This window comes from Rutilus rutilus, assembly GCF_951802725.1.
Source record: "Rutilus rutilus genome assembly, chromosome: 1".
Taxonomy (NCBI): Eukaryota; Metazoa; Chordata; class Actinopteri; order Cypriniformes; family Leuciscidae; genus Rutilus; species Rutilus rutilus.
In genome coordinates, this window is record NC_140209.1 from 15,042,200 (window position 1) to 15,065,488 (window position 23,289).

At 37.8% G+C, this 23,289-nt stretch overlaps 2 protein-coding genes across 3 annotated transcripts in view; both read left to right on the top strand.

Moving 5' to 3' along the window:
* LOC311291491 (uncharacterized protein) overlaps positions 1-23,289 on the top strand; it is a 31,238-nt gene that overhangs the window by 4,030 nt on the left and 3,919 nt on the right. Inside the window, exon 2 of the mRNA XM_084410525.1 lies at positions 22,678-22,959. Within this exon, the coding sequence (XP_084266651.1) occupies positions 22,902-22,959 (58 nt within the window). The 5' untranslated portion in view covers positions 22,678-22,901. The remainder of the gene's footprint in view (positions 1-22,677; positions 22,960-23,289) is intronic.
* On the top strand, positions 1,731-18,031 carry LOC311291270 (uncharacterized protein). 2 transcript variants are annotated; one of them, XM_084410189.1, is made up of 6 exons: positions 1,731-4,062; positions 4,211-4,291; positions 7,277-7,534; positions 7,923-9,534; positions 10,391-10,802; positions 10,897-18,031. In XM_084410189.1, exons 1-4 carry the CDS (start codon positions 4,056-4,058, stop codon positions 8,891-8,893), a joined length of 1,317 nt encoding a protein of 438 aa, XP_084266315.1. In that variant the 5' UTR covers positions 1,731-4,055; the 3' UTR covers positions 8,894-9,534; positions 10,391-10,802; positions 10,897-18,031. The 2 variants fall into 2 exon arrangements, with proteins under 2 accessions (XP_084266315.1, XP_084266314.1); XM_084410188.1 differs by having other exon boundaries at positions 10,391-18,031.

Here is a 23,289-nt window from a genome sequence, read left to right on the forward strand (position 1 = left end):
ATTGCTATCAGCCTAGAAAAGCAGATGGATGTAGTGACACCTGTTAAAGAAGTCCATATTTAATCTCTGGAAGCCAGGCTAAATGAGCAAGCACTGTTACTGCATTCCTGGCATGGGCCAGACCCTTACGTTACACCTCAGATATCAAATACAGACATTTAAAGGATACATGAAATAACATTTTAGATAATCACACTGGTAATTTCTATAACAAAGTAAAATCTCATAAGCCTAGAGTAGTCATTCAACTCATTTGATATACAGTATAGAAGGAAAACTATTGATTAATACCTTGATTATAATCACTCATTAGATATACATTGAAGCAGCAGTGTGTTCCAGATTCCACTTCTTCAGGACTTCATAACAAAAACTTAACTTGAATCATTACAATAACGGTGTTGCTTATTTATAACATTGAAAACATGATTAACCTAAAATATCTGCTTTTTTTTTAATCAATGAAAGAATTGTGTTGTACAAGGAACAGCAGTTCTAATACATACTTTTACCTAATACATTGATCAAAGTTAATTGAGTGATCACTAGGAACATACTATAACCATTAGAACATGAAAAAATGAGAAATTACAGTATTTTTTAATAATAATATGTTTGTAATATACTTACAGTAAGGGAGGTATTGTCAAAATTTCACCTGTAGTAAGTCAGTCTGGTCACTAGGAAAGCACTACAGACTTTGGAACAGGAAAAAAATACTTTAGGTGAATTACTGTAATTTTTTCTTAAACTTATTTGTTTATTGTACATACTGTAAAGGAGGTATTGTCAAAATTTCACCTGTAGTAAGTCAGTCTGGTCAATAGGAAAGCACTACCTTTGGAACATGAAAAAAATCCCTTTGGTGAATTACTGTAACTTTTACATAAAACATATTTGCGTACTGTATGTACAGTAGCCTACACAAAAGTACACTAAAGCAGTCTAGGTGAAAATATCAAACCTGAAACTATTTTTACCCTGGATGGCAACTTCTTTTTTTTTTTACTTGACTATGTTCATGGTGCTGTCCACAAATGTGAAACTGAGGTCCTACATGATCAAGTCTGCAACTTGGGTAAAGTTGGTTTTATATTTGCATATTCGCGGTAGTTCATTGTTCCGCGTTCAATATCTTGTGAGCTGAATATTGTTACTACACAAATAACAGTGTTTTAATATTTAAATCTTCCTCAAAACGAGCTTTCCTTCGGGTTTGCACTTTGCAGATGGTCCCTTCTTAGCAGCCTACGCATAGAGATCAATGTATTTTGTCCAGTGCGAAGGAAATATCATTTTGCGGAAAATCATGTTGTAGCTTCTGGTGTTTTATCTGTAGTTATATGTGATAGGTGTTTTCTGCAGCAACAACGTTTAGTTCACGAGTTATTGAACGCGGAAGTCCGCGAATGTGTGAATATGCGGATATAAAACCAACTTTACCTAAGTGTGGTCACCTATTCTCAACTAGCTACAGTTACAGTCCTAGCTATCAAGTCACCATTACAGACATAAGTGGTTGTTTCACCGTGTTTGATTTAAAATAATCAAAATGTTATAGATATATAATATTAAACTAATTTTAAATACACAGCATTGACAGCAATGCATTTTATTAAAGGAAAAGAAAGCCTACTGTTAAATGCTTTACATTGAGCCTATAATGAGCCACGTAAGACATTAAATCAATACTAATAAATATGAATAGTGTTTTAATCTGGAAACAATAGTGCTTTGTTGTGATCTTTATCTGATCATTTTCAGTTTCTGCACATATAAAATATATACTCAGAATTTTTGGTATCGGATCGATTCTGAAAAAAAATTTTATCGTTGCATCCATAATTATTTTAATGACTACTTTGAGAAAACCACTTTTATGATCCCAGACTGGATACAATTGACATTTCTGGATTGTTTTGAAAGAGTAATAGAGAGTGATGTGTTTATTTCAAAGTGAATTTTTTTTTTTTCAGATTACATGATTTGTCAGTGTATTTTACAGTTCTTTAAAGTAGGAAATGCAGAATTGGTGTTCATATTTTACTCTCTTAGTGTTCATGTTGTAACTCTGTGTCGGTGTTGTGAGAGGCAACACTCTTGAAAGTGTTGAACTAACACTTTGAGGGTTGTTCCCATATTTACACTTTTAAAGTATTGAAAGTAACTACATTGGTGTTGATTTCCGGATTTCAAATTTACTGTGTAGTGATTAATGTAGGCCTAGTTATTATAAGATCAAACTATAGCCTATATTTAGATTAATTTGGACATTATGCTGCTGTAATCTGTAGTGGTTGAGGAAGATGAGTGTCATTGTTTAGTGTTATTGATGTTTTATCCATGTCATAGTTTGAGAAATAAGAGTATTGTCTTTCAATAGAGATTTTTTTACAGGCTTTTTTCATGTATCCTGACTCAAATAATGTGTTTCTAACAGCAAACACTCAGAATAAAGTGAGATGATCTGCTGATGATCCTGAATGGCTTGTTGAATGAGTGTTGATAGTCTGAGGCTCATCAATATTAACAGATCTGCTGAAAACTCTCTTTATTTCATGACAATAGTTCCTGTTTTCACCTCATTTATTATGCTGATGTCCTCAGATCTCCTGTAAATTGACACTTAAAGGTGAACTAAGTAACTTTTTTTACCTTAACCCTCTGAGGTCGGCAAACGCGCCCCCGCGTTTTGCTGGATTTTCTCCACATTGTAGAACTATAAACTTAAATTACTCCATCATTTATGGTCATACAGAAAAAAAGAAATATAAAAAAAGAATCTGTGATATTTCTACTTTTGTATGTGTCCACTTACAATCAAATCAAAACATTGTGCTTTTGTAAAATAAAGAAAATAAACAGGGTGTGCGTTCTGCCTCTCCGTCACGGTGAACTTTTTTTTCTTGAGCACGTCTATAAACTGAAACAAAACTCAGCGAATACTTGTCACACATTTATGAGCCATACACCTTTATAAACATTTAAGTGTGTACTTTTAAAACGATCGGGTTCAAAACGAAAACAAATATTCTCTGTTTAAGTAATTTGTATAAAACCAACAAGATGTCCAGCTTCTCAAACGCTTGCTCATTACAGTTAATTTGGCCACGCCTACGAGCGCAAAAGACATTCACATGCAAATCTCCACATGGAACGCGATCGCGCTCATTACCTCAAAAACAAAACACCAAAACACTTCACTTTTCGTCGAGTTAGGCGCACCGTGAGCTTACATTGGATTTAGGCTACCTCAGAAGAAGAAGAAGAAGAATGCGATTTGAAGACAAGAAAGATTTAAGGTAAGAAATTCTTACATATTAGTTTGTTATTGTTGCATAAATGTCACATTGCAGTTGAACTGTTGCTAGATATATGGGGAATATTATAATATTTAGACCCGTGTTTACTGTTAGGCCTACTGTGTTTGTGGATATCTGGTCAAACGTAGATATGTATGGTAACCATAATGTTTTATATTTGAGCGCGATCGCGTTTGAATGTATCATATTTTGCAGCGCGATCGCGTTTGAATGTATCATTTGAAAATTTGAAAAGCAAAACACACCAAACAGCTTCATGTTTTTACTATTATCTCATTTCATATCATCATAACGAATGGAAACATTTGAAGTAACATGATAATCAATATATTTTTTCTCTAGCTTGGTTGTTACTGAAATCTTTTGGAAGATTTATACTGCTATATATCTATTTATATCTATATATATATCTATATATATCAATCTATTGTTATTGTTATTACCCAGAACTGCGCATAGCCTATGCCTACAAGGCACAACAAACCTGGTGTTCATTAAATTATATATTGTTGGAAACATTTGTGTGTGTGTGTGTATTCTGTGAATTTTAAAAAGCAATTTTAACCAGAAAAATCTAATATTTATTTCCAAAATCGTGCAGGCCTTTCTCTTGATATCAGTATGTTCACTTTTTTTTTCAGGGCCCAGATGCCACTGAGTCCTGCCGACTTCAACATTCACATGAGTCTCTGGAACATGAACATGGTAAAGTGAAAATCAAACACCTTGGAAATGAAAGGTATGTACAATGTTTTTAGGAATGGCACAAAGGTCTCTGTCTTTCAATAAGTGCTTTTTTGCCATTTGTTGTGTCTATTTGGATTATGTTGTGTAAATAAATCCAAACAATCTAAAAGCCATTCTTTTTTAAATCTCCTCATTTACAGTATTGTGCAAGGTTGCTCAGAATGACAGGGGCCTGATAGCTCCTAATAGGGCAGTTGGAGGAGGGTCTTTGTCTTTCTCAGGTGTGAAATCCATACATATTAATGAGCTCACGCATAGAGCTTTCTCACACAAAACACGTCGTAAAATTTTTAAATCAATATATTGTCTTCTCTGAATGAGCAGTCAGGGTGATTTTCACATAGTTTTAGAGCAAATATTCTAGGCTACGCCTAGGTCTTGTGAAAAGTCTTGTGAAGAAATAATCAGTATGGGTTTCATGGCCTTATTTCAGTGAGAATTTTTTTTTGTATTTTCACAAACCACGCATAAATGTCATTATCTCAAAACTACAAACTTTTACATACATCCTGTTGATATATTATTGTAGCAGAGTTTGTGCTGAATACAGTGTAATTAGACTTTAGCCATGAAAATGTCACAAGTAACAGAAATAACCACAAATGTCAGAGCATGTCAGAACACCTCCAGGGCCCAGAAAACAGCTCAGACCTCAGAGGGTTAACTGAACAGCTTCGGAGTCATTGGAATGGTTATATTACTTATTTTGGGTTGAATGGTGGTCGTTTCGCACCCCCCTGGTGCCCGTGAGCGGAAAATACGCACTTGCAACTTTGAGCCGACGGGCTGCCGGCCGCCGCGTCAGGAAGTCTCACGTGATATCAGGTCTCGCGATGTAAACAATTGCTTTACAAAAGAAATCTGCTAAAATGCTGTCATTATTGCGCTCCCTCACGCTAGGGCTGGGCGATATATATCGCGATATTGTTATGCGCATCTCGTCAGTAAAGCCGGTTCCTTGATTAGTAGTAAATCGCCATCACCTGCTTTCAGATGGAGCGGCATTTACTACAAAGAGCCGTAGTTAACTGACAAGCTGAGCCATATCGCATTAATATCGCGGACGTATCGCCAGCGATAATTAATGCGATATGGCTCAGCTTGTCAGTTAACTACGGCTCTTTGTACACAGCAAAAACTCCAGTGTTAAATTAACACTCCTGGGAGTGTATGAGTCCACACTCAAGAGTGTTTAAGTTAATGAGATAATTAAGTGATTAATTTAGTGAGGATTGACTATTATTGAAGACACCTGATGTTAACAAGCAGAATCACTGAAGGAGAAAATCACAAATTGTAAGTTACCGTTATGACGATCATTGGTTGCTTTAGTTGGACTCTTGACCCTTATATTATTAACTTTAGATTTTGTCTGTCTGTTGTTTCTGAATTGTAAGCACCAGTTGAACAAAGAAAAAAGTGATCTGATGGTGTTGGTTATGTTATGACAATCATCATTTGAACTTGATCACTGAACTCATTAAAATCCTTCTTTCTGACTTCAATTTATATTGTTGGTTAGTGAATCTGCATAAATGCCCAGAATTTTTGATATAATATAAAGGATTTCTTAAAAGTTGTTTAAAAATAAATAAAAAATCACTCTTTTAGGCACACACAGATGTCAAGATTCAGTCTATGCATCTCAACAATGGTGAGGAGCAGAATATTCAATTAGGAAAAGTAAATTACATAGACAATTCAGATCATAATTTATTCATACCGCAATGCATGATGGGAGCCATTAATGAGTTGTGATTGGTGGCAGCCACTGCAACATGCTTTATTATTGTCACCATTGTTGAGATTCACAGGCTGATTATTGATGTCTGTGTTTCTAAATGAATTTATCTGAATGTGTTTTGATCAGAACAATGTTTATTAAATATTTTGAATTATAAGTAAAGTACTGATAATCATATCCTGAAGAATCACTAAACTGCTGCTAACAAGTTAAGCCAAACTATCTCAATAAGTTTCCTTTTTCAGATCACAGCATGATTATGTCAAAACATAACCACCACTATCAGATCACATTTTACTTTGTTCATCTAACTGTTATAATTCAATAACAGCAGACAAACAACAGAAATTATTAAAGTAAACATGTAATGGTCTAGATAGAGCCCAACTAAAGCAAACACCCATCACCATAATGGTAACTTACAATTTGTTATTTTCTTCTTCAGTGATTCTGCTTGTTAACATCAGGTGTCTTCAATAATAGTCAATCATCACTAAATTAATCACTTAAATATCTCCTCAGCCCTAAATGCCGCTCCATCTGAAAGCAGGTGATGGTGATTTACTACTAATCAAGGAACCGGCTTTACTGACGAGATGCGCATAACAATCTCACGATATATATCGCCCAGCCCTACCTCACGCTGTCCAAACCCGAATGAAGAAGCCGTTTTAAAGAATGTCCCATCTGCTTTGATGTCGTTGATCTACTAGCCTCTGGTGTCTGAGAATCACCAACGAGTTTTTACAACAGTGTTGTCAAATATCTATTCCGAAGCTGTGGGGGGAGCTCTAGAGAGAAACCTGTGAGCAAAAAGCGAGAATACAGCGAAGAAATCCCAAAGCTACTGAGTGCTGCTTTAAAGCTCATTTCATTGGTGTCAGCAGACTGAGGGTATTTGTTGGTTACTATGTACATTTATTTCTGTGTTTATGATTTCAACTGTTTTTCTTACCATTATTCATATTAGGAAGAATTTAAATTAGTTGTATTCTTTTATTTATTTCTAGATACCTGTATTTTAATGAAGAAACAGAATAATGTTAGGATTAGCAATACAAATAATGAATAGATTGTTTTTTCTCACAGGGTTATTGACTTGAGCTTGTGTTTCTGGTGTCCCACTTTCACATGCGTATGAATGGAAGTCAGTGCAAGGAAAAGTCTAGTGTGAACGGACATTAATAATTCAAAACATTTTTAGTAAAATAAATATCAAACTCAAAGTTGGTGTCAAAATATGGCAACAATGGGATTTGTCCCTGGATTCAGATTCGATAATGTTTTAAAAATAATAATTGGAAGATAAATTTACCTCATCCTCATTCAAGGAAAGTTTCAAGGACATATAGCCTAATCAATTTATAAAAATGCATTCTGCAAAAGATCATAATAGCCATTAATTTGTTGCATAGAAGTGCCATTTAGTATAAAAACAAACTCAGTAACTGATATATTTTAGATTTTGGGCAGATCAGCTCCTCCCACACCAATTACATCATCAGTGAAGCTCCTCCCACATCAGTCACATCATCAGTGAAGCTCCTCCCACTGCAATTCTCCAGTCAATGCTGTAAATTCCCATCAGCTGCAAGTGAAGACGAGCATCAGGAAGAGCTGAAATCTGCAAAGACTGAGTTTATTAAAGAGGACAGTGAGAACATGAGTGATCCAGAACCCTGCAGAATGAAACACACTGAAGATCCTGAAGAACAAAGAGGTTGGTGTTTATTCTTCATTCATTCATTCATGATGCTGAAGAACATTCATGTTAGAAACATTCAAGCACTTCATCACTTTTAGATAAACAGTTCAACTATGAAATGGGTACAAAAGTTTCATTTTTGGTTTTCAAAAAATGTTCAGTAAAGGTAGGTTTGAGAAATATTCATATTTATTGTCAACATCAGGTCAAGCTAAATACTATTTTAACTGATAAATAATCAATTTATAAAAAGGCAACAAATTATCATAATATTTTATAACAGTTGTCTACTTTCTACTATTACTTTAGGGCTCACTTTCATGTCCTTTCAATTTATATTTCTTTCAATTAATTATTTTGATGTACTGACAATATTATTTAATACATTTTTCTTTCATTTCAGACCTGATGGAAGTAAAGGAGGAGAGTGAAGTGAAGGAGGAGAGTGAAGAACTGAGTGAAGTGAAGGAGGAGAGAGAAGAACTGAGTGAAGTGAAGGAGGAGAGTGAAGAACTGAGTGAAGTGGAGGAGAGTGAAGAACTGAGTGAAGTGAAGGAGGAGAGTGAAGAACCGAGTGAAGCGGAGGAGGAGAGAGAAGAACCGAGTGAAGTGAAGGAGGAGAGTGAAGAACTGAGTGAAGTGAAGGAGGAGAGAGAAGAACTGAGTGAAGTGAAGGAGGAGAGTGAAGAACTGAGAGAAGTGGAGGAGGAGAGTGAAGAACTGAGTGAAGTGAAGGAGGAGAGTGAAGAACTGAGTGAAGTGAAGGAGGAGAGTGAAGAACTGAGTGAAGTGAAGGAGGAGAGTGAAGAACTGAGTGAAGTGGAGGAGGAGAGTGAAGAACTGAGTGAAGTGAAGGAGGAACATCATGTCAAACCTGGAGAAAAACCTTTGAGTTGCTCAAAGACTAAAAATACATTTTTAAAGAAAAGAAGAGCCAAGAAATCTTTCACCTGCACTCAGTGTGGAAAGAGTTACACAAGCAAACATGGTCTTGAGATTCACATGAGGATCCACACCGGAGAGAAGCTGTTCACATGTGATCAGTGCGGCAAAACTTTTATCTGGGCATCAGACCGGAAGAGACACCTGACAGTTCATACGAAAGAGAAGCCGCATTCATGTTCTGTGTGTGGAAAGAGTTTTTCACTGCGGCAAACTTTACATAGACATGAGAAAATTCACACTGGTGTGAGAGAGTACATGTGCTTTGAGAGTGAGAAGACTTTTACTACAGCGGACAAGTTAAAACGGTACGAGAGAATTCACACTGGAGAAAAACCTTACAAGTGTTCACACTGTGACAAGAGATTCAGTCGATCATCACATCTGAAAGCACATGAGATGATCCACACTGGAGAGAAGCCGCACGTGTGATCAGTGTGGAAAGAGTTTTGCTTTTAAAAGTGACCTGAAGCGACACATGAGGATCCACACTGGAGAGAAACCGTTTAAGTGTGATAAATGTGGGAAAGATTTCAGTCGATCTTCATCCCTTAAAGAACACATGAGGATCCACACCGGAGAGAAGCCGTACACATGTGATCAATGCGGCAAAATATTTATCTATGCATCAGAGCTGAAGACACACTTGACAATTCATACGAAGGAGAAGCCATATTCATGTTCTGTGTGTGGAAAGAGTTTTTCACGGCTGCCATATTTACATGCACATGAGAAAACTCATACTGGTGTGAGAGAGTACATGTGCTTTGAGTGTGAGAAGACTTTTACTACAGCGAACAGTTTAAAACGGCACGAGAGAATTCACACTGGAGAAAAACCTTACAAGTGTTCACACTGTGACATGAGATTCAGTCAGTTAACAAGTCTGAAAACACATGAGAGGATCCACACTGGAGAAAAACCTTACAAGTGTTCACACTGTGAGAAGAGATTCAGTCACTCATCACATCTGAAAACACACGAGAGGATCCACAGCAGAGAGAAGCTCAACTGAAGCTATACATGAAGATCCATACAGTGGAGAAACCACATCAACACAGTCTGAGATCACAGTAAGTAGATAGTTTATTTTCATGTGCTGAGCAACAAAGTCTCTTCTGTGTAAGTTAGCCACACATCACTCTATAGCCAAATCTCTCCTCTCCACCTATAGCCGCTGTGTGGTGAGCACAGGACACTTTGTTGATTGATTGATTGATATCTATTAACTCGTGTTCAACCAACAGGAATCTGTAATTTGTCAGTTCAGATCAATGCAAAAAACAAATTTGCTCTCTGACAGTAGGTGGCGCTCATGTAAAAACAGAAATAAAGCACTATACTGGGCTCTAGACTGCAAGTAAATGGAAACTCATTGTAATGTATTATAAAGCTTGGAAGAGCCTGGACATTTTTTTTAATATAACTCCAATAGTATTTGTCTAAAAGAAGATTGTCATACACACCTAGGATGACTTGAGGGTGAGTAAATCATGGGCACTGACTTGGAAACCAGGAGAAACTTTGTGCATTGAACGAACAAGTTTGTGAAGTTTTAAGTTATAAGGCTTTTAAGTCCACAAATCACAAATATTCACTGTGGATTTAATGTAGTAATGCTCAGTGTAACCATGGTATTGTGGCAGAAATAGACAAATGTTTTTACATTATTGATTTCAGGGTTCGTACATCCTTTTGAGAGTAAAATTCAAGCACTAATCAAGGACTGTAATGTCAAGCCAGCAGAGGGAGCCATCACCCGAGTACTGACTGAGCGCTCCCTCTGCTGCTTCTACATTCACTTCCTGTTTGGGACTACTTAAGCTGTGACCATGTGCTTTCACATCGTGAAGTATTGCCAGTTTAACCTGCCTTACCAAGCGTTTTTCCTGATATTCTGATTGTCTGCATGTGTATGATTCTGCCTAGTTCTCTGACCATTGATTTTACGGATTTCCCTTTCTGGATTGTTTGCTTGTGTGGACTGATCTCAAGGTTTGACTTCTCTGCCTTGTTTCTCACTAACGTCTCTTGGATTATTACATGGATTGTCGAAAGATCGGACTGCTGTACTGTTATCGACCCTCTGCCTGTTTCCACGTGTTTGTTGTTTGATATTTGCAATAAACTTCCGCATATGGATTCTAATGCCGCCTCAGCGTCCACGTTACAGAATACTTCGCCTACCATGAATCCAGTGGAGGTTTCCAACTTGCAAGCCGCATTCGCTTACCAAAGCGAGGTTCTGAAGAATTATCAGGAACAACTTGCAAAGCTACAATCAGTCAACGAACACCTGACGCACTACGTACGATCTATTCCTCCTCCCACGCCTTCAACGGTAAGCTTTGCTCTTCCTAATAAGTTTGATGGCTCTGCTGAACAATGCAAGGGATTTATTCGACAAGTAAAGCTATATTTTGAATTCCAACAAGATCGATTTGAATCTGAGGAGAAGAGATGTGCATTTCTCATGACTTTGCTTGGGGAAAAGCCCTCGATTGGGCTTCAGCGGTGTGGGATAGCGATACAGAACTCAAGAAATCCACTGAGTACTTTTTGCATCAACTTCAAGAAGTTTTCGAATATCCCGCAGGGGGCAGGTATATTTCAACACAACTTATGCAAAACAAGGTAACCGCACCGCAGCTGATTATGCTATTGAGTTTCGCACACTGGCAGCTCAGAGTGGATAGAATGATGTCTCTCTTAACCTTCTGGGGTCTAAGGTGTTTTTGGGGTCCTTGAGATGTTCTGACATGCCCTGACATTTTTGCTTTTTTCAGTTGCTTATAAACATATTAATGGCAAAAAAAATTACACACTATTTAGCACAAACAGGGCTACCATGAAATGTGAGCAACAAGAATGTACATGTCTGCATTTTGGAGAGAATAATGTTTATGCATGGTTATTGAAAAAACTAAAAACTAAAGTTTCTGAAATAAGGCCATAAAACACATTCTAAATATGTGCCAATAAGACTTTTGTCTAAAAGATGTCATCGCCTAGTGTTTTTTCTTCAGAATGAAGTGAAAATCACCCTGCCTTATCATTCACATAACACAATACATTGATTTGAATTTTGCAAAGCACTTTCTGTTTGGAAAGGCAATATGCGGAGTGGGCGTCAACGGTCATGCATATATAGTGGTTCACACCTGAGGAGACAGTGGGGCCCGCATACTTAATGAGCCATTCATTCAGGTGAGTCACTGAGCCACAAGAATGCAAGAGCAACAGTTGGAAGCATCTCAATTCTTTTTTATTTTTCCACATATTGTGCTTGCAAATTGGCCTATAATATCCAAGGAAAACATGTCTAGTAATTGTGCAGTTAATTCTCATACTGTATTTTCAGTTTTGGAATATTTATCCTCTCCCCAAATTTGTCAATAACAAAACACAAAAGTTATTTAAAGAAAAGGCTTATATTTACCTTTTAATAGTTTGTTTACATCTACCTTGTAAATATATTTTTTTTATTAAAAGGGTTACAATTACAACAACAATTCAAGTGTAATCTTTCTTTGTAAAAACTAAAGTATACATTTTATCATACATATTTCAAAGTTAAGGATTTGATTGATTATTTGATAACTTTATTTTTGACAAAACATATTATATTTAACATAAGGAAATATTGGCAAACAAAAGCTTATTTGAGGTGGCAGATATTTTACATTAAAAATGTATAATCTATCCAAAACTAATCAACGACATGTTGTCTTTCATATATGACTAGGGATGCAACGATTATAGATTTTGTTGGTACGATTATAGTCTGAGGAATAATCACGGTTTCACGGTTATCACGATTATTTTGCATTCATTAATTTCACAACACTATTAGTTTATAAAATCACACGAAAACTCCTTATATTTTAAAGTGTTATTTATTGCTGCTCAGCAACCAAATAATACACCACAAAATAATAATACAAACAAACAAAAGTCAATTTCTCTCTTTGGAATTAAAGAAAAGTGAAAAAAATATTTTTGACTAAAACATAAGTAATACTTTAACACTGAAAATAAATAATCTAAATAAAAATAGCCTTTGTCTATTTGGAATTAAATATAAGCTACATATTAGCTAAGAATTTCCATTTAAAGAAAACAACTGTAGTCAAAGGCTTCTGGACCTCTGCCTGAAAGGCTCTTTTGATCAACTATATTACAAAATTTTGTATTTTCATTGTGTATTTTTTTTTTTTTTTTTGGACCCGAGTAGAAACACCAAAGTGAAAACTAAAAAACTCTAGCTGGCTTTTGACTTCAATGGTATAGCTGCCTTTTGAAAAAATGAGTAATACAGTACAGTGAAAATAAATAAAAAGAAACAAGGTCCACATCTCTGGAATTGAATATTAGCTAGCTATACATATCCTTTTGGAACAAAACAAGGAGTCAAAAGCTGCAGGACCCATCATGTACATCAGGGCCTTTTTTTTTTTTTTTTTTTACAATTTTCTCTCTTATTTCCAGTCCTTTCAGTTCATATTATAGTGCAGAAATGTAAGCATGTTCACATTCTCGGTGCTCAGTCTTGACCGATGAGGAGACAGGATATGGCCACTTGCACTAAACACCCTTTCAGAGGGCACACTTGTTGCCGGGATACAGAGGTACTTTCTGGCCACTTTTGAAAGCACTGGCATTTCTTCCACATGTGTCTTCCACCAAGCCAGTGGGTCAGAATCAGCAGTAAATTTTTTCTTGGATTGATGGCATTGCATGTCCAGAAGCTTGTGACCTGTTCTTCTTTGCACTGGTGATTTGCTGTAACAGTCCAGACAGGCTCTTTTTGGTGGTGATGGATGAGGTGCTCTCACTGCTCTGTGTGGTTGATGCTAGAGGATCTTCGGTGTCTGGATGTGATGCAAGTGTCATTGCTTCATCGCTGCATGCCTTGATTGTGTCATCCACATTCTCAGCAAAGCTTCCTTTGAACCTGGGATCCACAAAACTGGATATGTTCAGAGCATTCTTCATTTCCTCTGTATATCGCAGCTGCATTAACAGGTCTTCTCTTATTACAGATTTCATTTGTTTAGTGAGAGCACAGTCTTCCTCTTGATCTTGAATAATCTCACTGTTAATGTGTTCCAAGACTGGCTTCAGGGAGGAAAGTGTGACTTGTTTCTCTGAGGCCAGGACATCAGTGAAATCATGGAGAGGACAAAGAAGTTGGCTGAGTTTCTCCAGGACAGTGATGTCAGTGTCTTTAGGCATAAGATGCCAGGTGCTTCTGTCTCCTGCTAGCACCCCACAGATGGCCTGCTGCTGCTCCAAGAACATGGAAATCATTTCATAAGTTGATCCCCATCTGGTGACCACATCATGTATCAGTGAATGCTCAGGGATGTTCAAATCTGCCTGCTTCTTTTGAAGTTCACGTTTCCGTTTCCAGCTTCGAGAAAAGCCTTGAACCAAATGTCGGCATGCTCTGGTAGCGGATTCAACCCTTGGTATCTTAAAGGGATACTTCACCTCTGGGAAGATGAATGTGTATTTAAAATAGGTCATTTAAGTAGAAGAAATGTGAAGAAATATTTGAATTTGGAGCTTTCTAGACTGAGAAAAGCCAGAAAATGTATTTTTGGCTTATGTGGATGAAAGACAACAACTCCCAGAATGCACTTGCTTCGCTGCCTTAGGAGGCCACGCCTACCGGTAAGAGTGCGCAGTTGAAAACAACAAGGCTTACTTAGCCTACGTGATGAGTTTGCCAGGGATCTCTAGAGATCGCCCAAAATGTCCGGGATTCGGCTTTTGCGTTCTACAGTCGCCATTCATTATGTTTACTGTGGCGAGCAGGACGAGGCTGACGGCCGCGGGAGAACGGCGCGAGGCCGGTGGCGTCATTACTGAGACGCGCCGGGTCTCGCATCTCTCACGGAGGAGCGGGAATTTTCTTAGCAAGGGTAAAACGCACATCAACCGATCACTTGTTTAGCGTTCATGTAAACACTACATTCAGATTCACCGATCGGAATGAATTCAGTTAGATTGAAACAAAAGGGGTGCATGTAAACAATGAATGGCGACCGCAGAAAGCAAAAGCTGAATCCCGGACATTTTGAACGATCTCGCCCGCCGGACAAGTCCGGGAAAAGGAGGATGTAACCCCTACTTACTCAGCTTTCTCCTACAAGGAAAACAAGGAAACCAAACACAGGGAAATGATGCGAAGGCTTTCTTCATGTTACTGGCATTGTCTGTTGTAATTCCAGACAGATTCTCTTTCTTTATCTTCCAGTCCAGGAGCATGTTTTCCATCATTTCAGCTCTGCTGTGTGGTCTTCTGGAAAATAAAGTCTCAAGAGAGTGAGTCTTAAGCTTCCAATCAGTAGAGAGGTAGTGCACTGTAAAGCTCATAAAGGGTTCTCCTCCACCACCATGGCTGGTCCACAGGTCTGTGGTTACGCCAAACCACACACCCTCTGCCAGCTGTTCCTCCACACTTGCTCGTACTTCCTTGTACATGGCTGGGATTTTGTTTGTGGAGAAGTAGCTTCTTGTTGGAACTTTGTATTGTGGCACTGCCTTTTTCATCAGATGAAGGAATCCAGGTTTCTCTACAATCTGAAATGGCATCATATCTTTGGAGATGAAATAGGCCACTGCTTTATTCAAATCCTGGGCTTGTTTTGAAGAGGGAGCATAAGTCACACACTTTGCAAAGGATTCTGCAACAGTTGGTTGTTGAACTGCAGCTACACCACTAGTCTTGAGCTAAAAGTGAATAAGAAAAATTTAAAATAATCCATACCAAGATGAACTTTGTCTTGACTTGCAGTAATTATTTAAGTTGATTTTCAGTATTTAATTATATTAACAATTATATTTCTATAATTTTTAATATTATTATTATTATTATTAATATAAAACTAATATTAACTTAACTGAACTGCTATTGTCATCAGCTTTAATCTATACATAATCATTTTAATAATTCATCTAATTTTACACGTGTCTTTCTTTACACGTGACACATTGTTTGTTTACACTGCACTGAAAGCCCACAACTCTCACCAATACGGCATTCATTTGTGACACATTTATATTTAATTCCCTACCAACATATTTCATTAAAGGGGGGGTGAAATGCTATTTCATGCATACTGAGTTTTTTACACCGTTAAAGAGTTGGATTTCCATGCTAAACATGGACAAAGTTTAAAAAATTAAGTTGTACGTTTGATTGAGTATTTCTGTGCCAAAAATACTCCTTCCGGTTTGTCACAAGTTTTGAAAAGTTTTTTTCGAGTATGTGCATTCTAAGGGCACTTCTTTCCGGAGGGCGCGCGCGCACCCGTAGTAGACCAGAGCGAGAGAGCGAAACCATCAAAGCGCTGTGCTCGCTGCTAGTGCATTTCGACGATGATTGTTTTATAAACAAGGCCCAGTTCGACGCCGGATTTGCAGATCGTCTAATGCTTAAGGATGGAGCAGTCCCAACGATAAAGGTTAACGGTCGTGCGTTGTAAACGTGAGTAAAACTGTTTCAAATGTCTGTGTGTTGTTAGCTATCCGCCCGTAAGCACAGCCGACACGGCACGCCTCCAGCCACTCGTTTTTTTTCCGGAAAGACTCGGAACTGCCTATCTTTCTTTTATAAATATAATAAAACTAAAGACTTTTTGGAGATATGAAGGGTGCAATACTACTCTATAGGTGCTCAAGATTAACATGAGATTGACTGAAACTGAGTGTTTCACCCCCCCTTTAAGTAATTTGCCACGGAATTGAACTTTGATACATTTGCCACGGAATGTATTAACTTACCTTTACTTGAGCGTGCAAAGCTGGGTGGTGATCCCGCAGGTGCTGCATCAAATTTGATGTATTCGATCCTTTAGCAGCAACCTTTTTACTGCACGTTTTGCAAATAGGTGATCCGTCATCTTCAATGATGCCCTGGTCATTCTTTGTGTACCCAAAATAATCCCAAACTGCCGACTTCAGGCGCTTCTTTGGAGGAAACAGAGTTTCGCTGCTAGGTGCCTCTGCCATTGTTAATCCAGCGTGCGTGCGTAATGGCCTATGAGCTCCACCTCCGTGTCTCTTATAAACTCTTATAATGAATTTGTTTTCATTTTGCGCAAGATGCATGCAACATTTTCGTTCCGTGAAACACAAACGCGGTGTTGCGGAGCCTTTACGATTAATTAACCGTGACGAATTAAAGCGCGGTTAATAGTGAAATCGGTTAATCGTTGCATCCCTATATATGACTGTAACATAGGTCTTTCATTTTTATTATAAGAAATATAAATGTTAATTTGCAGTTTAATACGTAGCTTATACAAATACATTTTATTTCAACATATTTTAGTCGATATTTACTGAGTGTAGCAATACAGTTTGCTAAAACCGAAACATTCATACACAAACAGAAACGCCTGACTGTAACGTTGTTTTTATGAAATATTAGGGCATATAAATGTTATTTTTCAGTTTAAAACGTTGCTTATACAAATAGCCTACATTTTATTTCAACATATTTCTGTCGATTTTTACTCAACTCAGTACGGCAATACAGTTTGCTAAAACATCATCATTCATTCACACATAGACGCAATTTAAATTTAAACTGTCTTTTTGCGAGCTGTGGTAAACAGCGCGCATCTCTGCCGTTCATTCATCAAAAACAGAAACCCGATTCACGTGAGAAGGAAAAAAAAAACTTACAGTATTCCTCAGCTCGCTCCTCGATATACCCGCACTTCTGAGGTACTTTTTTCATTATTGTTATTCCTCACAGCGCTGCGAGACGGTGTAAACAAGTAATGATCTGAATAAACTTGTTTCTCGAGCTGATATGGGGGCGTTCACAGGATTGCGCGGATTGCCTCATTCATTTGCGTTTGAATAGCGCGCGCTCTCCGTAGGCGGAGTCACATTACATTTGAATTAGTTGTAATGAGGTCGACTGGAATCGCTCTCTTTTAATACAGATTTCACAAGATGAGAATATTTGTTTTTTAGATAAATTACTTCATTTAAAAGAAGAGAATTCAAGCTTCATGCCTGTATGTCTGTTTGCCTGTTTGACTGTTTGACTGAGTATTCGCTGAGTTATTGTTCATTTTCGGACACGTTTCAGAATGGACTACACTGGCAGAGAGAAGGCAGAACTCGCATCACGTTTATTTTTCTTTATTTGGCAAAAAGCACAACACTTTGTTTTTATTGTGAGTATACACAAAAATAATACACATTTAACAGAATCGATTGATGTATGAAACTTGCTTGTAATATCAAAGTCCACAGAGCAAAATTAATTTCTTTTGAACTGAACTGAAAAAAAGCGAGCTGGTATCGCCGGCGATACCGTCGACCCCAGGGGGTTAATAGAGTCGTCTGCATAGACATCAAACACAACATCAATTCTGTGACTGTTGGGACAATGAAGCAGAACCACTGTTAGCAAATATTCTGCAAGTTCCTCAAAGGTTTTGTTGTCACATTTCAGTTTGTTGATGATAGTCATGCCATCAACAATTGATGCTGAAAACTGTGGAATTGTTTCAGCTGGGGCGACATTCTTCTGTAGTACAGACGCTAATGCAGCTTTGTTGGTTTTTCTTAGGAGACCATCAGAAGAAGCCAGAGACCATGGAATTGGTCCCAATGGGTGTGACAAGACCTCTCGCATGTCAAGTCTTCTGCTTTGTGCAATAATAACCATATGAGCAAATAAGTTCCTATCAGCTTTGAGAACAACTTCCTGTGTTCCAGCTTTTGATACTTTCTTTTTGCTCAAGCTTGAGAATGTCTTAAGATTTTGCTTAGGAAGTCTATCGTGGAATTGTTTGATAGGTGCTGCACTTAGTCTCTCTGATTTGAAAAGCTGATATGCACTGTCACCTTTTTCAAATGCTGTTGTCAGGTCTCTGATAACTTCATCTGGAGCTAAGCGGCCTGTTGAGAGGGATACCAAGTCTTGTGTCTCTCCACTGAAAGGGTCTATCCAGTTCTTCTCAAGTAGCTCTACTACTGATCTAACTGCATTCTCATCATGCTGCAGCAGTTTTTGTGGCTCACCATTTCTCTGAGATACCTCAAGAAAGATATGCGGAATTCTGAAGTCAGATAATATCTAGCTAGTGTGGACTGTTTCAAGCTGAAGCCTTTTGTTCCACCAGGTGTCTGGGTATCTTTATTCACTGTTTCCTCCACAGCCTGGTCAACAGGAATACGACCAAATGGGTTTTCTGATCCTATCTGGACTGAGAATCCACCATTCAGAAGGTATTCTTCTGCTCCCGGATGATCCCTGTGGAGTAATTGCATTTGTGCATAATATACTGGCAAATATCTGGCATAATTTAAGTGGTCATAGGCAAACACCCATGGAATCATTATCCTTACTGATGCCAAATGAAGATGCCAGTCCCCTTCCCTTGAGGCTCTGAGTGTTGCCAGTAAAATTTCTACCATGTCAATGTACGACATCCAGAATTTGGAGAGGTTACCATTTGTGTGCCACTGTATGGCCATGTACTTCTCAAATTCTTCAAACAGCAGGATCAATGATGGGCTTTGGACAACCATCTCAAATGTGTCTGGTGAAATGTCATCACTGAGGTCTTTCAGTAACTTGAATGCATCTTGCACTTCAGAACTTAGGTTTTCCTGTTCACTGAAATGACTCCAAAGTATTCTCAAGAGGGCCTCATAAACCAGTTTATGAACTCTTACACCTCTGTTGTAGCTTCGCCCTTCCAGTGTTTTTGAAGCTGAGCCTTCCGCAATCAAACTTGCTTCAATGCATAAATCTCTCAAACCTGCATCCTGAAAGCGTTTGCCTATAACTGCCATCCACGTGCAAATTGTGTGGAATGTTCCAAGTCTGAGGATGATCCCACTAAACTTGTCCTCATGCTTCCACTTAATTTCCATAGCCTTGGCACATAAGGCCTGATCGAATACAAGTATGATCTCTTTCAGATCAAGGGTTTTCATGATTTTGTGAGACTACACAAATATCTAATGTACAGTTGCCATATCAGAGGCAGGGCCATTGATGGTAGGAAGATATCCAATACTACTTTGAGTAACTGTCACATTCTGTCTAGTACGTATGTTGAAGCCAGTCCACCCAGGAATAGGTTGATTCTGTTGAGCATGCAGTCTGGTGACTAACCATACTAAATTCTTCATTCTGGCCTTGTTCCAGCATTCTTGATAATCTACTTCTTCATGGACCATGGTAGTAGCTGAGGCCTTAGCGCCGACATTGTACACAGGTAGGTTCTCAGGCATGACATCTTTGATACTTCTTTGCCTTTTGGGCACTTCATAGGACATTGGTGGAAGTGATGGACCCTCTGTCAAAGGCTGGACTGCAATTCCATTGATCCTATGTGATGTTCCCTGTCCAGTCAATGTCTCTTCGTTTCTGTCTATGTTGTCCCATCTTAATGTCGTAGGCACATTGGGCTTTATGTTGCTAGGAAGAACAGCCAAACCTGCAGCATCTGCCATGGTTAATTTCTGCAGGCACAAGGCTGTATCTATCTCCTCTAACAAAGTGTAAGATACAGAGTGTCCCAGGCGATTCATCATTTGGATCAATTCAACATTTCCTGTAAGCGCCTTAATAGCATAAGGAATCAAAATATGCTTGGGCATTCTTATTCTTCCTTGAGTCACTGCATAAGTTATATCTTGTCCAAAAGACATGACAAGTCTTTGTACCTTTTCAGAAGCCTTTTCAAATGAGTCACCACTCAGCAATACAGCCAAAAACTCTTTGATTTCACCTACCAGCTTTACTGATTTCTGATCAAGTTCTGAAGGATTAGGTGGCCATGATACTGACGGCCGCTCTTTCTTGATGGTCGTGCGTAGAATCAAAGCGGTTTCCTCTATGCGGTCTGTATTGGTTGTTTCTTGACTAAGCTTGTCACGTATTTCACTGTTCTCCACAACAAGATGCTCCATAGACAAAGTGTCAGGATACATCAGTATCCTGCCATTGTTAGACTTGCAAAAATGTAGGGAATGACCAAACTCTGCCTCTAGTCTTCTTCTGAGGTTCTTGATCGTTGATTCCATCAGAGTATCAACACCACGTTTGTGCATATACTCTCTGATTCTACATGTGAGAATTGTAAACTTCATAACACAAGGATGTTCCATCAGTTCTTCCCGTATGTATTCAAACAACTCGTCAAATGCAGCTGTTTCTGTGGTTTTATACCTGTTTTCTTCATCAGACACTTCTGACCTCTCTGAAGGGGCATCACGAGATGTAAGGACTCTAGTATAGTTCCTTCAACAACTCTTGTGGTAGTGAGCTTCTGCTGCTATCAGCTCTCTGCTAGTAACTGCAATCATTCTTTTATCCTGGTTGGCTAGAGCTGCATTTCTAACTGCAGTATCAGACTGCCAAGACACAGACTGCATTAACGGCTCTCTACTTTTTGTTCCTGGTCTGAACTTTGACGACTTCTCACAAAAGATGCAGATTTTTTTCATACACCAATGAACTAGAGCTCTGAGTTCGTATGGACCTTCTAGCCATTGTTTCTGTTGTAGTGTCTAATGGCTTGCTTTTGAGTGTTTCCAAATCCCTTTTCATTGTAAAGAGACTCCGGCACCTCCTGTGATACCATATTTGTGGAACCTCTTCTTCAGAACAACTCTCAGCCAAATCTAATATGTCTTTATGATTACTTATTTCTGCTGCCTTAACCAATGTTGTCCACGAATTCCAGTCCTTTGGTGTTGTTAAATTCTTGTCTGGGTCCTCTTCAGTGCAATGTATTAAACACTTGTTTTCAATTTTAGGCCATTTCTTTTGAGGAGATCTCTCTTCCTGAGCCTTATACATATTTCTGCAAGCTGTAAATTAATTTAATGTTTATTGTCTGCCTTCAGGAGTGTAATATAGTAAATGTCTGCTTATGTGTGTTTCTGCATATAATGTGCATCTATTATAAAGATATCTCAAGAACCAGTACACGGACAGTCAACAAATGTACAATTTGGGCAATTAGCATTCACTTCACTTGTTGTTTAGTTATCCATGGTAATTAGCATACAATGAATTGACTTGATAGATAATCAATAATTGTATAATATATATAACATTGCAAAATCCATTCTTACCTGTTACATGGAAGCATACAGACTGGGCTTCAGTTTAAAACAATGAGTGAAAGCTGTACACCACTGTTTTATGCAGAAAAATAATCATAACTATATTATTGAAACAAGTTAAAGTTTTGACAATATTCCAACCTAGATATCACCAAGTGTAAATGTTTTGGTACCAAAAATAATGAATTAAATAAATAACTGACCTTACGTGGAATTCGCCAAATTTTGGGAGGGTCATACATAAAATTGGTGATTTTTGTACCTTAAGCTACCCACTAAAAATTGCTATCATGCATTTTTGTGGTCCAGGGACATCCCTCTGTTAAATAAAAAAGAGTAACATTGGTGCCCTCTTATGATACTAATTTCTGAAATTTGGGGGTCTGCCTCACGGACTACTAAGCCAGATGTCATGCAACAGGGCTTAGAAGGCAGAGCCGGGGCTTTGAGGGATGAAGCCACGCCAGGAGAAAGATAGCGACCTTCAGATCGCGGAGTTACCACACATTCAGAATGTTTTTATTTTTCATTTCTATTTTGTTGTGTTTAATAATTCAGAATGGATCCGTATAGCTATACTCAGTTGGTCTTGTTTGGAATTGCAGATTGACTTCTGCTTATATGTTCAAGTACTGCATAACTCTGCAAAGTACTTTTAAGTTGTAAAGCTTTCATGTAGCTCAAACAGAAGATGGTTTGATTCCCAGGGAAAGCAAGAATTGTTGAGACTGTGAATGTGTGGAGCTTGAAATGCAAGGCAAGTCGCTTTGGATAAAAGATTCTGCCAAATGTGTGAATGTTTGTAAAGTATGTTTGCAAAAAAAAAAGTATGTTCCTGTTTTCACCTCGTTTATTATGCTGATGTCTTCAGATCTCCTGTAAAATTGACACTTAAAGCTCATTTCATTGGTGTCAACAGACTGAGGGTAATTGTTGGCTACTATATGTACATTTATTTCTTTATTCTGTCTTTATGCATTGATCTGTCCTCCTTACCTTAATAATATTTGGAATAATTTTATTACATTGTTTAAAATCCGGTTATCAGTAAGTATAAAAACATTAACTCAGTAACTGATTTTTTATTTTATTTTGGGCAGATCAGCTCCTCGCACTAAAATTTACCATAATTGAAGCCCCTCCCACAGCAATCACATCATCAGTGAAGCTCCTCCTACAAGCACATCATCAGTGAAGCTCCTCCCACTGCAATTCTCAAATAAATGCTGGAATATTCCCATCATCTTACAAGTGAAGACGAGCACCAGAGCATCAGGAAGAGCTGAAATCTGCAAAGACTGAGTTTAAAGAGGACAGTGAGAACATGAGTGATCCAGAACCCTGCAGAATGAAACACACTGAAGATCCGGAAGAACAAAGAGGTTGGTGTTTATTCTTCATTCATTCATGATGCTGAAGAACATTCATGTTAGAAACATTCAAGCACTTCATCACATACATGTATAGATATGCAGTTAAACTATGAAATGGGTACAAAAGTTAAATTTTTGGTTTTCAAAAAATGGTCAGTAAAGTGAGGTTTGAGAAATATTCATATTTATTGTCAACATCAGGTCAAAGTAATTATAATTTTAGCTCCTTTATTTTAAATTAAATTCTATGTTAAAATGTTGGACTTTTCATAGTTTACAACAATTTTTTTTCTTCTTTTTTTTTGTTGTTGCAATAAACATACTGTATCAAGTAAATGA

Excerpts from the sequence above, each read along its gene's own strand:
- LOC311291270 (XM_084410188.1), top strand. Across the intron at positions 4,292-7,276 it reads AGGGTCTTTGTCTTTCTCAG|ATTTTGGGCAGATCAGCTCC; the intron begins GTGTGAAATCCA and ends GATATATTTTAG. Across the intron at positions 7,535-7,922 it reads AGATCCTGAAGAACAAAGAG|ACCTGATGGAAGTAAAGGAG; the intron begins GTTGGTGTTTAT and ends CTTTCATTTCAG.